Source organism: Motacilla alba, chromosome 1 (genome assembly GCF_015832195.1).
Source record: "Motacilla alba alba isolate MOTALB_02 chromosome 1, Motacilla_alba_V1.0_pri, whole genome shotgun sequence".
NCBI classification, from domain to species: domain Eukaryota; kingdom Metazoa; phylum Chordata; class Aves; order Passeriformes; family Motacillidae; genus Motacilla; species Motacilla alba.
Genome location: NC_052016.1, coordinates 29,997,176 through 30,012,608, shown reverse-complemented (window position 1 = coordinate 30,012,608; position 15,433 = coordinate 29,997,176). Strand labels below are relative to the sequence as shown.

The 15,433-nt window shown below is 40.7% G+C and overlaps 1 protein-coding gene across 27 annotated transcripts in view; it reads left to right on the top strand.

Moving 5' to 3' along the window:
• The window catches only part of ST3GAL6 (ST3 beta-galactoside alpha-2,3-sialyltransferase 6), a 45,798-nt gene that overhangs the window by 27,788 nt on the left and 2,577 nt on the right, over positions 1–15,433 (top strand). For 21 of the 27 annotated variants that reach the window (XM_038151526.1, XM_038151499.1, XM_038151488.1 and 18 more), the window contains 5 exons: positions 3,393–3,488; positions 3,882–4,068; positions 5,238–5,375; positions 8,803–8,955; positions 10,663–15,195. In XM_038151526.1, coding sequence (XP_038007454.1) covers positions 3,393–3,488; positions 3,882–4,068; positions 5,238–5,375; positions 8,803–8,955; positions 10,663–10,743 — 655 coding nt within the window. In that variant the 3' untranslated portion in view covers positions 10,744–15,195. Of the gene's footprint in view, positions 1–3,392; positions 3,489–3,881; positions 4,069–5,237; positions 5,376–8,802; positions 8,956–10,662; positions 15,196–15,433 lie in introns of those variants that run through there. The other 6 variants (XR_005258664.1, XR_005258663.1, XR_005258662.1 and 3 more) reach the window with 2 other exon arrangements.

Below are 15,433 nucleotides of genomic sequence, written 5' to 3'. Positions count from 1 at the left end.
TGTTGAAGTAGTGGAATCTGAGATCTTGTTTTCTTTTTCCACTGAAACAGTATTTCAGTGGAATGTGGAGGATGCAGACCTTCTGACCTTTAGAGGCTACATTTCCATTTAGCAATATTTTTCTTCTATAGACTAGGAAAATATTTCTTTTAGCATTTCACCATATAAACAAAATGCATAAGGTAAGGCCTGGCCTTGAGATTGAAGCTTTTGTGCACCACCTGAATGGGGCAGTGGTTTGAGTGACTTACTACTTGCAGACCCTGGACTTCAGTTACCATGGTGTTTGCATTGACATCTGTTTATATTTTTAGTAGATCTCTGAGATAGAAATGCAATCTGTTTGTCATTCAGACCTTTCCTACAGCTGTTGGTACAGCCAAGGTCTTAATATTTTTCACTGTTACAAATACTGTGCTACTGAACATCCAGACATTGCAATCTGTTATATTTTACTTGTAGCACAGCTGATGTTGTTTAAGGATATCTAAACTAATTACTCTTGTCAATACGTTGACTTGGAGAAAGGTTGAGTGTTTGGGGCTGTTCAGTTTGAAAACAGGAAAAGGAAATTTTAAGAAGTGAGGTTATGAAAGTATCTGGGAGTAACAGTCTGCTGAAAATTCATGTGCTGACCTGTGATCTCCTGTAAGTAAAGATCAGTTTATTCAACTTAAGAACCTTTAAATGCAGTAAAACCTTGCTATGTATTTTTTATCCCTATGTCATGTGTTCATTTTCTATGATACTATGCTCTGGTTTTTAACATAAACAGTTTCCCTCCCTGGTTTTTGTTGTTAGTGGGCTCAGTGCTACTGTTTGTTTAAATTTGTTTGACTGTACTTATGTACACTTCTTCAGGCATATTTGATCTGCCTGTTGACTTTACCCATTTCAGAAGTTCAAATACTAATTTTGGATTTTTACTGGATATTTGATGGCACCTGGTAACTTTGTTTTTGAGTAGGGCACGGTAATTCAGAAGCTTAATCAAACTTCAGATTTCACTCTGTTTTCTGTCCAAGTAGTACTAGTCAACTCTTAGTCATAAACAAAATCTAGTCTGCATTCATCAGTAAGATAAAAGCTTAAATTTTACTTGAGAACAGCTACATAACTTCTGTAGCTGAGCAAACCTCAGCTCTGAAGTCACATTTTGTTTTGTCCTCCCTGTCCTGAGAGTATTCTGCTGCATCATGACTACAGAAAGGAGAAAGCACAGACCTCTTAATTGTATACCAGAGTGGAAGGCATTATTTCAGTTGCTAGAGATTAATTTGCTGAACAAGTATCTTAAATTACCTCTTCCAAAAGTTGAAAGGTATGTAATAAGGAGTTACTTTAAGTTGGTCTACAAGGAACAGAAAAAGCAGTGCCTTCTTAAAGTAAATGCCAGGACACATGATACAACCATATGCTAATCTTGTGCTTTTTGCCCTTCTCCCTCACTCCACCCTCATCAATTACTGATCACATCTTTTCATCTAGTTTTTCCTTTTCCTTCCTTACTTTGAGCTCTAAGCTATAGCTGTAAGCAACAAGGTGTAATTCAGGAAAAGGGCAACTTCTGGATTCTTACTCTTGCTGTAAATTGTAAGAGGCATATGTTCATCAGCCTGCTTTGTTAAGATACTTTCAAACTAGATAGAAAATGAAAATGGAAAATGAATGGGTAAAGGAGTAGAGAGGGAAGGGATTTAGGGATGTAAAGGGAGTGAGTGTACTGTGGACAGGATGGTATAACAGGTTTTCACCCCTCTGATTTTTAAGATACCAGGTCACATGAGTTATGGTATTAGCTGGAAGTCTTTTAATGAATGCTTGCCTTCTACTAAGCTGTTCAGGAAACAGTAGAGAAAGGTATGCTAACTTTTTTTCATGTAACCCAACCCTGAAGGCTGCATTTCAAGCAGTGGTTTTGTGTGTGTGTGTGTGTGTATTCATATATGTATATATATTTAAAGGCAACTATCTCTGCAGTGGCTGTTAATTCTGTAGGAAGTTCAGGGAACTGCTTAGTACATTGAGATGTTGCTCAGTCTTGGCTGGAACCAGTTTTTCATTCATGTTGAATAATAACTCTGAGCTGAAAAAACAGGTTGGACTATTTGAGGAGAAAGAAGTTAATTAGTTTGCATGAAGTGCCATGCTGGGAATTCAATATAAGTTATAGTGGTTTTTGGGACACAGTTTTGGTGTCCTGAACCTAGAGCAAGAAGTCGCATGGAGCCTTTTTCTTTCTTGAAGAAAAAACTAAAGGACTGGGGTGTTACTGTGAGGTGACTCATATTTTCTCATTGTTCCTGCTGCAACCAGATTGAATGGCTTTTGCTCTAAACAAAGAATCATTTTTACAACAAAAAATGATGTGCTTGTTCTGAAAGGAGTTTACAGTCGTACATGTTTGATTTAAACCTTCCCTAAAAAGGCAAAATATATTGAGTAAAAAAACCAGCAAGCCTATTTGTGAGCTCCTCCCCTTTTTTTAGCACATTTTACTAGCATTGAAACAAGATGGTAAAAGCTAAATATGCACTGAAAAAACCTGTGGTAACCTTGAAAATCTTACCCTTAAACTTTCCTAAGTTTAACATCTCCGCAATACCTATTTTGCATGCTTTTTCTCTCTAAATGTATTGTAAATTCAAAATTTCTCTTTTGATTTGATGTAGTATAAAATCTTACTTTTTAGCACATAGTATTTTATAGGCCTAGTAATGATGTCTAATTTGAATCTTGTCGTGTAAGAATGCAACCTTTAATCAAGGAATCCATCTTGTTACATTATGACAGCACGCACAGTCACTTCTGTAAAGGTGTTTTGATGGCACCTTTTAAGTAGAGGGAGAAAAATCCACACCATGTTCATTTGAAAAGCTGTCATGTGTCATTGGACTAAGATTTTTCACATGTGCAGTTAATAAGCCTGTAAGGTGAACATAAATTTTGCTGCTTTGGTTTGTGTTGGAGGTGTGCACTTGTATAATACTGCAGAAGCATCTTAATATTGAGTTAGCTTTTCCAGACTGGGACAGTCTGAAGGACTGTGGCAGATAATTTATGAAATGGCACCCATATCACAAACTGGTTAGATGATCTTAAACAGCAGGCCACTAGAAAAAGGAGATGTGTAAAAACAGTTTCACAAGAGAGAAGCCAGTTATGGACTTTGTCAGTTCCTGAAATAGTGCCTTTTTTTTCTTTTTTTTCTTTTTTTTTCTTTTAAAGTAGCCATAGTACATGATATGGGATTTAATCTGCTTTGTAGGGGCCAAGGGCTGCAAAAGATACAGGATCTCACTTAGAAAATAAGCCAGTTAACATGCAGGGGTATCATTAATAATATGAAGTCAGGGAAGTCACGTGTATTAAAACTTCTCTTTGTTCCACAGCATTCCCTGTCGACGGTGCGTTGTGGTTGGTAATGGAGGAGTGCTTCGAAATAAGACATTAGGGGAGAAAATTGACTCGTATGATGTCATAATAAGGTAAATGCTATCTCCTTTTCATTTTGTGTACACAGAGCAATGGGTAATTCTCCAAGGCCAGGTACTCTCTCTGCCCTTCTCCAGTGTGTATGTGTTGGAGCCAAATCAGAAGACTTGCTTTCTGCTTGAGTGACACACGATAAGCAATTGTGTGACTGTATTCTAAACCACCTTGGCCATGTTCCCATGTGTGCTTGATCCCTCGGAGTGTAGAGGGTGAGTGCACCTGATAATTGCTCCTCTGCTGTGTAATGTGATATGTAAATGCTGGGCTGCTAAACTTTCCTTTACCCAGACATAGTGCCTGTCCTGCAGACTAATAACATGTGTGGCAGCCACTGCACAGTAGGAACATGGGTGGGGCAGTCACTGATGTCTCTCTGTACTCTGCAGAATGAATAATGGCCCTGTGATAGGGTACGAAGAGGATGTTGGGAGGAGGACAACTTTCCGCCTTTCTTACCCAGAATCTATCTTCTCAGATCCCATCCACTACGACCCTAATACCACTATTGTTCTCATTGTCTTCAAACCACGAGACTTGAAGTGGCTTTGGGAGATACTTGGTGGTCAGAAAATAGTGAGTTCAATTATTCATGTGCCTTGGCTCATCTTGCCACACATTTCCTCTGTAAAATACACATTTGCTTTTAACTGTAGTCCTCCCAGCTGAGAGGGAGGCACTCGGTGCTGTGGTTTAGTTGAGGTGTTAGGGCATGGGTTGGGCTCAATGATCTTTAAGGTCTCTTCTAACCTAGTCATTCTATGAATTCTGTGAGGAGCTCTGGATCTCCTTGTAGTCAGTTTATTTAATATCCCTCGTCCATAAATGTTTTGTCTTCTTTCTAATGCACATATTTGATCAGTTCCTCACCACTGAGCAGTTTACCTCTGGGAAATGTAATTTTATCCTCTTCCTAGTGTTGTTTGATATTTTTACATGCATGCTCCAGCCCTTTCCCAGATTATTTTACCCTGCACACTTGCAGGAATTGCAGAATAATGTTAAAAGTGACCTGTCTCAGGAGGTCTTAAGTCCAAAATCTTTTTGAGTCTTCTTCATTAAGGGCCAGGTTCAAAGTCATACCAAGTTCTCATGGCCCTGTCTGAGTAAATTTTGAGTATTTCCAAGGATATTTCTACAAACTCCATTTCAGTGCTTCAGCACACTTGCAGGAGAAAATTTCTCCTTGTCCTTTCACTGTGTGCCTCTGAGAGGAGTATGATCTCATCTTTATTAACGCTTTCCAGATAGTTGAAGATGGGCTGAACAAACCCAGCCTGCTCAGACCCTTTTTGTTTGCTGTGAGTTCTGGCCCCTTGGCTGTTGTAGTGACCTTCTGCTCGTTTGACACTGTCCTGCACAGAGGGGAGCCCAACACAGCATTTGTGGTACTGCAGAAAGGGCACAGTGCAAAGTAGTTGAAAATAATAGCAACTTCTGTCTGCTTGTTGTCTATGCTCTTACTAACATGGCCAGCTCACAGTCAGCATTTATGGCCTCCAGGGCATATTGTTGGTATATGTTGTCCATCAGGGACTGTTCTGCAAAGCTGTTTTCCAGCCAGCTGGCTACGGCTGCAGCAGTGCATTTCCTGTTGCAGGAGCAGGTGTTTTTGAACTTAGTGAGATTAAGCAATCTTCTTCTTTAACCTCATGCTCTTGGAGTTTACACTGGTTAGAGTTGCTACAAAACTAAATTCAACAGTTTTCAGTTGTTAAAAATGTGTATTTACCTGCCTGTCACAGAGCGCGAAGGGCTTTTGGAAGAAACCAGCTCTGAATATGATCTACAAATCGAGTCAAATCAGGATTCTTGATCCCAGCATCACCAGGAAAACTGCTTATGAGTGGCTTCATTTCCCAGCAAGGTTTCCTAAGAAGGAGGTATGCTTTTTCCTTTTGTCTCTTCTAGTTTTGTGCAACCAAATGTGTATTTAGAGGCTATTATATCTTTATTACAGTAAATTGTAACGTAGAAAACCCTTTAGGTTTGCGTTAAAGTAGTTTGCCATTTAGATGGTGGTTTAAGAAGATGGGAAGATGGAACCCAGAAAGAATGGCTAGCCTTGTGTGCCAAAAGTACCTTTTTATGGGTTCTGTAATTGGTAGGAAATGAGGCTGCTTTCCAGACAGACAAAATGCCTTTACTAAAACTGGGGAAGACGGGCAGGTAATGCAGCATGACAGATCCAAAGAGCTTCTAGAAATTATAGAGAGTCTGGATATGAATTTTGGGTGTTTTTCTTAAAACCCAAGGCACACAAAAATACAGACAAAAATCTCCAAACAAACAATGAAACCTCCATCAAAAACTAAAACATCAAAAATAACCCCACACCAAACAAACCCTCCCCTCCAAACCCCAGCAAACTGGTAATTCTAACTCTTGCAATTTCATAGTCCTGGGACTGGGGAGGAACTGGGGGACACAGAAGATATTCCAGCTCTGTGCTAATGATGAATGTCTGGCAGCATGGTTGTACTTACTGATTTGATGCCAAGCATTGTAATGAGCTTACCAGCAATTTGGACATAAAAATACGTTTTAATTTCCAGTTCTTGATGGAAAAATGTTTTTGATGAAAGGTAAAGCTTCAAACTGGGGACCTCCCTTGTGCAGTCAGGATCAACCATGTGCCATTTTGCACAGAGACAGTTACCTGGGGTGTTATCCCCACTTCACCAACACCACCTAAGTGACATGTCTGGAAATGTCAACAGGCTGTCACTGTGGAGTATCTGCCACAATTTTTTTTCTAGTTTACTCTTGCTAATATTGAGCAGGTGGCGGGGGTAGGTTCTGTACCCCTTTCTAAAATTTCTTTCTGTTTTCTGAGCCTAATAGTGTTTTTTTCTCCCTTACTAACTCTCAAACTGGAATAGCCATTTTGGTGTGTGCTTGCTTGGGCCTCTGGCATTTCAGCCAAGTGTGGCAAGAAAGCAGCATAGTAATTGGATGCCTGAATAATCTCCTAAATGGCCACAGAACATGCATGGCCTCCATGGGTCCAGAAGTCCCTCCTGACTCTTCTGGGGCTCCCCTCTCAGTGGGAGCGGACGTTAAAAGCAGTGCTGTCAGTGAGTCAGAGAGATGTGCATGGCCTCAGCTGGTACAGAGGCACAGGCCCCTTGGCTCTTCTCCTGGCCTTTGAGTGCCCCTGCAGAGAGCGGGAGTCCCCTTCTGCTACCTCCTTATATATCCTACTTACTGCATGCCAGAGGTTTTGCCCTGTGCAGTTCCTCACCCCTGTGCAGCAATGATTGATCTCAAGCATGCTCTTCCTCCCTTTTCCTCCCATGTCAGAGGTGGGCTGTGAGTGGGAGACAACAGGAGTCTGCACATCTGCAGTGGCCCTGGCTCAGCTTTGTTAAGCTGCAGGTCACACCACAGGCTCCTCTGTACCATTGCTTCTCACTGGGCAGGGCTGGTGCTGCCTTCGCTGTCCTGTGCTTCAGCCCCCTCTGCCTGCAGGACGTGCCAGCAACCACTGTTGCTTTCCCTGCTGTCCCTGCCTTTTCCATTAAACCAGTCTCATGTTCCCAGTGAGCACATTAATGCATAGCCAGAAAGCATTTCTGATTGTTAGTAGAGCTGGGAATAAAATCAGATGTGTTGCCCCAGCACCACTAAACTGAGAAAGTGTAGTGGAGTCATTCCAGGGCTGTGCCTATTCCCATTAAGTAGGCTGAAAATATTTAATTACAGGCAAAGGATATCTGGATATTGCATGATAGTACATTTTTAAAGTAGTTGCTTTTAAATTATATTTTTTGAAGTGAATTTTATGATAGCTACAGGTGAACAGAGGTACAACTTGTGGTATTCCTGTTATTTCCAAACAACACTAATCCTGACATGTAGCATTCCTGCCATAATTTTGGGGTCCTGTTTAGTATGGATGTTGCAACAGAGTCATCACTAAGTTTATGATGTTGGGCCCCTAGGGCAGAAAGTTATTTTGCTAACTGGCAGGACCCCTGGGCATAGTGCACATTTTAAGCAGATACTATTTCTGGAATACTCCAAGAGTTGCATAAAGATACCAGAAATTTTTCCATAAAAGTTGATAGTTCCTTTCTGTGACTTCAGTTAGGCTTTAAAGAGCTGAGAATAGTAACTTCTTCCTGAGGATTTTTTGTGATGTTATGTGAAGTGTCGTCACAAAGAAATGCATTGAGCCTGCCTTTTCTATGCACAGAGTTGTCTAGTACTGGTTTATCTGCGTCTTTTTCGTAGACAAACTGAGCCTTGGGGTCAGAGTTCAAAAAAAAGCCCATGATTTTGTGCTCAGTTTGAGGTTTGACTGCAGCTACTAAGAGCATATGATAGTTCATTTGGTCTCTGAGAAAAATCTTTCTTTAGCTAAGAAGGGTATTGGTGCCTGAAAGTTTTGTCCTTTTCTGGGGACACCTTTTCACCTTAGCTTCATCATGGTCAAATGAATGAGTTTATCTCTCTCTAAAAAAGCATGCCTCATTTACTTCCCCAGATCATATTAGCCTTGCTGGTACTAAGGAAGTCATGTATCTGAACACAAGATAGGGCAGATGGTTGCATGGACTACTTCTGTGCTTTTGTGAGAAATGCTACCTTTTGGTTAGGTGCTCTTAATTTTGCACAGTTAAAACCTGTTTATGACATGCTCTTCATTTTGCATTGCTTTTTCTTCCAAAGTTATTGTAGAGAGAAATAATTTTATTTACAACTTTGTTTCTTCTAATGAGGATAGCATGGGAAGGTCTAAAGCAAGGGAAGGTCTAAAGCAAAGTTCTTCTGGAATTTCCCTGCTTTGAAGAAATGCAAATTGAGTCAAATTTGTGTACTCATAGCCTTCATGCTTTTTTAGTTTGTTGCTATGAAAATGTTGTCATATCATGTTCTGTTCATCTGGGTCTCCGTCCTCTGGCAACTTCTGAACACATCTCAAAATTCAATCAGATTTGAGGGGGTTGTAAATTGTTTTCCAGTGTAGTGAAGCCTGCCCAGTTTTATGAAAGTAGCTGAGCAGAGCAACAGGGAGACCTCCTGATGCTTCTGTGGAGGGAGGGGCTACACTGTGGGCTCAGCCCTCACTAGAAACCAAGGAATTCTAGGGAAGCCTGTGGGGCTGACATAACAGACACCCTAGTAATGGGAAGCCTGTGGGGGCAGTACCTGATTTCTTTAGAGACAGGAGGAGATCAACCTGTAAAACCAACCATCTGTAGAAGACCCAGGCTGCCTGATTGTCTTTGTCTCTGTTCTTAAGTTTGCTGTTCCCATCAGGCTGCCAGATATGTATGTGTGTGTTCTCTTTGTGTTTCATTGCAGAAACCCAAGCATCCAACAACAGGCCTAATTGCCGTTACACTGGCTTTTCACATATGCCATGAAGTCCACCTGGCAGGCTTCAAGTACGACTTCACTGACCGAAATAGTTCTTTGCACTACTATGGCAATGAAACCATGTCACAGATGATGCAGGTAACTAACACTTGTTTGTGCTGAGAGAAATAGAGCTGGTAACTGGGGAAGGCAATTCAATATAGATAGAAGTGTGGACTGCAGGTCAGAAGGGCCTCCCACCTTCTCCTGGTTCAGCTGCTTGTGGGTTAACATTGCTTGAATCTCTTCCTGTATGCTGTTGTTTCTGAAAAATGTAGATACTATCTTTGTGTCCCTTGTGCTGTACCATATTCTGCAGTGTCTGCATGAGATGTCCATTTGTGTGTTGTGTTCAGCTTTGCTGGTGTTTTCCTTTGACTGCACAGCTCTTGTCCTAGAGACATCTTTGTTAGCACTGTCAGCACATGAGCAGTGTTGTTTCTTTTGATGTTGTCTTTCTCCTTGGCACCTACTTGTACTGTATGTCATAGCTGTCAGACTCCTTAAAAGGCAGAAAGAAGAGCAAAGGGGAATGGAAGGGGTTAAGACCTATGAACTTGTATAGGTCTTGCATAGGAAAAGAGCTGAATTTTGGAAACTCAAAGTAGAAAAGAAAAGCAGCTCTTGGAGAAGGGTAGGAAGAGAAGGAACTGCTTCCAGGAGGGAGAAGCCACAACTCAGCAGGAGAGGGAGCAGCAGGAGCCTAGAAAACATCAGGAATGTCTTCACTTCCCGCTGCCTGGCTAAGGCCATGCTGCTGTTTTCTATTATCTCTCTGCTCTTGTATTCAGTTGTCTTCATCTCTGTATTTCAAGCAACCCTGTCTTAGCCCTTCACTGCAGTGTGAAGTTTTCTTTGCCATTTCCCCAGAGCATATGGGTACTATTTGCCTCCTCTTCCATTTGCTGAAGAGGAAGGGTAGAGACAATGCCCATAGGAGCCTTACATGTTTTTCTCAGAACTCCTAGATGCCTGCTGTTCTGAGGTAATTTTCCGTTGACACTGAACTTGTCTTCCTTTGGGGCTCCTCTCTGCAGGTGCTTTTCTGCAACATATACTAGGTTTGAGTAAGGCTGATCATTAATTGAATAGACATCCATAAGTTTCCTAAAGTCTTGAAACTTTAAAAAACAACATATTAAACAAAATGGTTCCTTTTAGTTCTTTAGTAGCAATAAATTGCAAATACTATACTACATCTCTATAATCTTTTATGCAGGATACATATTATATTTCTTTTAATTTACAGGATTCAGTGTCTTTAAGTAAATTTACTTTCCTTGTGCTGCCCTCCACTAACCTTAGTGGTCTCCTATGTATTGAGAACCTGGATACAGCACAGAAGATGGGTTGTTTTGGGCTTGCTGAACGTAATTGGCAGGATGCATCTGAACTACAAGTGCCTCATGTGCTTTTCAAGAACCTGCACTGAGCTTTGAGTATTACTTGTTTTCTTGCTGCTTGTGCTGCAAACGTTCTTACACAGCCGTTGTTCTGAATAAGCAGGGCAAGGAGTTGGGAGAGTTAATAATGGAAGGATTTCTGTGAGACCACATTTCACCTGTTCTTATCACCAAAGGATCATCCTTTTTGGTTGTGTCCTTACGGAAATATCTAATCTAGTTTTGAGCATTCTGTTTTCTTGGGAAACTGTGCTAAGCCTTTGCTAAGAAGTCTTTTCCCCAGACCTTTTCTGTTCTTAGCATCTTCCAAGTATCCCAGGTAATAGAAAGGAACAGCCAAGTGATGCTGCTGGTTACATTTTGATTTTATAATTAATTTTATTATTCCCTCACATCTCTTTAGAATGAATACCACAACATCACCGCTGAGCAGAAATTTTTGAAGAACCTTATAGACAAGAACTTTGTGGTCAATTTGACGTGAAAGCCGAATGGAAAATACAAAGAACAATCACTATTTTCAAGATTTGAAAAATGTTTATTTTTTTTGTATGACATTTTTATTTTTTAAGTGCAACATAACTGTTCACTGTTTAAAGGAGCCCAGAAACCTCATCAAGGCAAAAACTTTTAAGTGAGGGTAATGGACTGTTCTAAACAGAGTTAACTGAATTTCTGTGAAGCTATTTAATAGTGGGAAAACCATGAAACTTTCAACTGAAAGTATCAGGGATATCTAAAAATGGGAAGTACATCACTTACTTATCAGTGAGAACTCTTTCCAAATGATTAATTCTCTGGTATACTTTTGTTTCTGATGTTGTCCTCCAAAAGAGTTCCACTGTCAAGAGACTGAGATGACTGGTGTTCATTCAGTAAGTGGATGTAAAGTCATGACTGTCTTCTTGAATGAAAATTGCTTTAAAACTATGCATCTAAATCTTTACTGTGTATTTTGGAGAAGGGGGAACATACAGACTGTACAGGTTTTGTTCTGCCATACTCCTGAGGAGAGGATGTCCACCTTCATCCAAGCAGCCACAGCTTCTGCATTGACCACAGACTCTGAGCCTCTGTCTGCCTTTACTGAAGGTGAAGACCCTTTGTCCGATTTGTGCAGATGCTGGTGTTGACAATGCATGTGTTGTACCCATTTTATAGAATAATACTCCCTGTGCTGTGCATCCAGTAAATTTTACAGTTGCTAACTTGACTTAAAAAAGAGGGAATATGAAGACTGAAGAGCTGTCCAAACTACCTGTGTGTCAGCCCCCATACCACAGTACAAACACAAGCTTGGACAGAGATGTTCATGCCTGAGTTTAGAGTCAATGTTTGTTGGAGTCCTAGTTCTCCAGGACAGCATCTCATGCATTTTTTTGTTTGGTACTCAAAAACAGGTGGATTTTTCCAAATGAGGACAATCTCCTTCCTCAGATGTTGTAATACATCAATACAAGCAAGGAATACTCACATTTTTGGCATTAGAGTGTGGTAGGGAATATCCAGGATGTACCTCAGCTGAATTATCATTTGTCATCTGTTTACCTCTTCTGTGTTGATATTTAAGTTTGAATTTGTGGATGAACTAAATCATTTAGCAGTGGGAACTTGTTCAGGATTTTAGTTGAAACATTTAATGAGATGTTTATATTTCCTGTATTGGTTTGTCTTTGACAAGCCTGTGAATAAATGAAATCTGCTTGAGAACATGCTTGACAGCTGTCAAAGAACAACAATATGCAGTTCCAGTTCTCTCACAGGACATCTATATAAATTTTTTATTTTAATTATGCCAGAATTTCTGGAAGATTTTGTGGTTATCTTCATCAATCAAACCTGAAGAAAGCACAAATAAGTCCACTTTAAAAAGTCTTTGAAGTTGGTAGGAATAGCACTGTTGCTTTTCAATAAAATTATATAGAGAGGACATTTAGGAGTAATGTATACAATCACAATATGAACATAAACCAGGGTCTTTGTTATTTTCAGAAGGTGAGGATTGCAAGAGTACTGAAAACAATTTATTTTGCTGCAGCTGTGTAGAGGAATTGCCATTTGGTAATTAGGGGGAGGGCAGTGTGGTCTGGAGAGGTGCCACAGCTAAAGGAAGGAGGCTTTTCTTTTCACCCAGTGCTTCCTGAGATTTGGTCTGTTTCAAGCAAGGTGGACATACCTGAAATATCTTGAGATGCCAGAAAAATCTGTGGCATGGGCTGGGGAAGGATGGAGGTGTGCCCCAGCAAGGGACAGAGTGTGCCATGCTGTCTTGTCTGCTGCATGTGGCTTGGCTGCAGCTGCACTCCAGCTGTGCGCAGGATGGCAGGTGGGGGTGTGGAGGAGGGAGGAGCATGTCCCCATGTGTTGGAACAGGTGACACTGGTGGTAGAAATGGAGGAAATCATAATTTCTTCACCAACTGGCAGAAGGGCTCTTAATTTTTTGTATTTCCTTTATTTTTTCCTGAGACTTGGGAGAGATTTTTGCTTGAAAATCTCAATACAAACAGGTGGGGTTTCACTTAAGAAAATAGTGACATTATTGTCTTTGTGTCTCTACCAGCATTTATTTCTCCTGGTTATTTCAGTTAATTTAAAAGGGATTCTGCAACCCCAGACCTACAGTGATTTAAACTCCTGACAATAGTAATTCCACTGCAAAAGCTGCTGTGGCAAGGCTTTTTGCAGACATAGCAGTGTTCTCCAAGCTGTTGTTGCAGAGCAGCCCCTGGTAGATCTTAGACTTTGTTGAGAGCCAAGACCAGTAGAAGTGGGGGGCTGCCCCTTCACCATCAAAACCTGTGGTTGCTTCCAGAGCTGGGGCCCCCAGCTCTCCCATTGGCTGTTGCCATGGTCCAGCTGCATCCATGTAACATCTTTCAGGATGCTGTCCAGGAGGATTTTTTTCCAGGGGAGCTGTTCAGTATGTTCCCAGACACTGTGAGGGGAGAGTTCTTGTGATGGTGCAGACTGCATCCCTCTGCCTCTCCACCCCAGTCTCCAGTTCCAGGAAGTGGGTGGGGAGCTCTGCTTTTGAAGATGGGGTTATTTTCTCTGCTTTATTTCATCTCCAGAGATACTCTTCCCACTAATCTAAACTGATTCCTTCTCCAGTTTTTCTAGTAGGTTTTCTGCTTTTTTTGGGAGGATGAGATTTGGATTCTAGCTGTAGCAGATCTAACAAAATAATTGGGAAAAAACAGAAGCTTCATGGCAAACAAATGGTGTCTCCCAAACTCTTTGTACTTAAAAAAAATCCCTTTAGTCTTCTTCACTTTAGTCACATCAGCTTTTTGATCTCCCTAAAATATTTTTTAAAAATAATGTTTGGGGTTCTCAATGAATTTAATATGTTCTCTATAAGCATTTATCCATATCAGCTGTTTCTTTTCATAAGCCTTGCCATGGTATGGCTGACTTATTTTTCAAATTAAACGGTATTTCCAGGGATATTTTTCTCCCACTTCTGTGCTCCTGCCAGGGGTGTTGTGTCCACCACAGTTACTGTCCCTGGGTGACTGGGTAACATTTTGAATGAAACTGTTCCCTTAGGATCAAGCCAAGGGCTGATGCTGCTGATAAACTATGGGGCATTTGTGGTGAGGTTTTTGTTGTTGTTGTTGTTGGGGTTTTTGTTTGTTTGGGTTTTTGGGGGGTTTTTTGGGGTTTTTTTTGGAAGCCCAGCTTGCAGGCCACTAGCTTTTCTCCTCTGTAATAAGCAGTGAGCCAAGTAATGAATTTTTCTTCCCACAAGATGTTTTGTAGGATCCTGTGTACACCAGTCCTGTTCCAGCATCTGCTTCACGTACAGCATTCCTGCTGCTCTGCCTCGAGGACAGGTCTTGCTTTGAACTTCATTCAGGCAGGAACACCCATGTGTAGTGTGTTTCTCAGCAGTGATCACAGATTCGTGTCTCTTCTGTCTGGGCACACATTTTCACAGCTGTTTCGCAGTACCAAAGACTTAACTTGGGGCTTTTAGAATAAAACAATAACGCTAACACCAAATATTTAGATAGTTTCTGAGCCTGAGCTGTTATTAAGACTTTTTTTACCTTTTTGCCATTTCTGAAAATGAAATCTGCACTGAAACTTCCCTTTAAAAGCTATCCAGTTTTTTTTTATCATATCAGGAGTGAAACTGTCAGTTTTGAATCCCAGGGTGCTGCCAGCTTTATTTCTGTGTCTGATAGTGGTGTAACTGTGTACATCCCCAGTGTCTCCCATCATTTTTCTATCTGAAGTCAGATGTTCTCCTCCCTTCTCACTCTGTTCCTGTTCTCTGGCAGCTTGCTGAATTTCTAGACAGCATCACCTTACAGCAAAGGTGCTTCTGCGTTTTATCTGCCACCACTCTCAAAATGCTGCACTGACAGACAGTTCACATCTCTAAAATACCAAACTATGCACAGAACAGGCAGGATTAAACATGTTGGCTGAAAGCTCTGTTTGGCTCAGACTTTCGGGTGGTTTCTTTGTTGGGAAACTATTATTTCCTCTGCTCTAATAATTAGGGAAGTCACAGACTATTGCACTAAATATGAATCTGAGAGTGCCTAAAAGATGTTCCTAAACATATTCCAGATATTTCGAGTAACTACATAGGTGATAATAATACAGAATCACAACTTTGGTGTTAAATTAGCATGTGGTACTTCTTATTTCCAATGCCATGCTTTCCTTTTTAGCAATGCTCTGGGAGAGAGTATAAATACACTCACTTTTAAGTGGATTCTGATTTTTAAGAACATACAAAGCTCAGCATATGTTTTTGGTATTGGGAAATACTTATTTTATTTGCCATTTGTCTTAAGTTTTATATGCCTTTAAACTGCCACCTGTATTTTGAAGAATTCTTAGAGTTGTTTCAAGTGAAATTTTGAATGCTACAGATGGAAGGAGATTATTTTCCTGTGAATAAACTGTTAACAAAGACAGTGCCCTCAGACTTCTTTTGCTAGGCTGGTGCTCTGCATGTGTGTGGATGTGTGGGTGTGCCCAGGTCCATTATTATTGATGTGTCAAGTAAATGGGTGTTGTCAGATATGGTTACAAGTTTTGGAACAAACTTAGTGCTTTGTAGAGCAAACAGCTGAAAGTTTTTGAACCTAGGTGGGCAGAGTTGTACTGTGGCTAGAGATCTAACTCTAGGCTGAGTACAGCCATAGCTGAGAC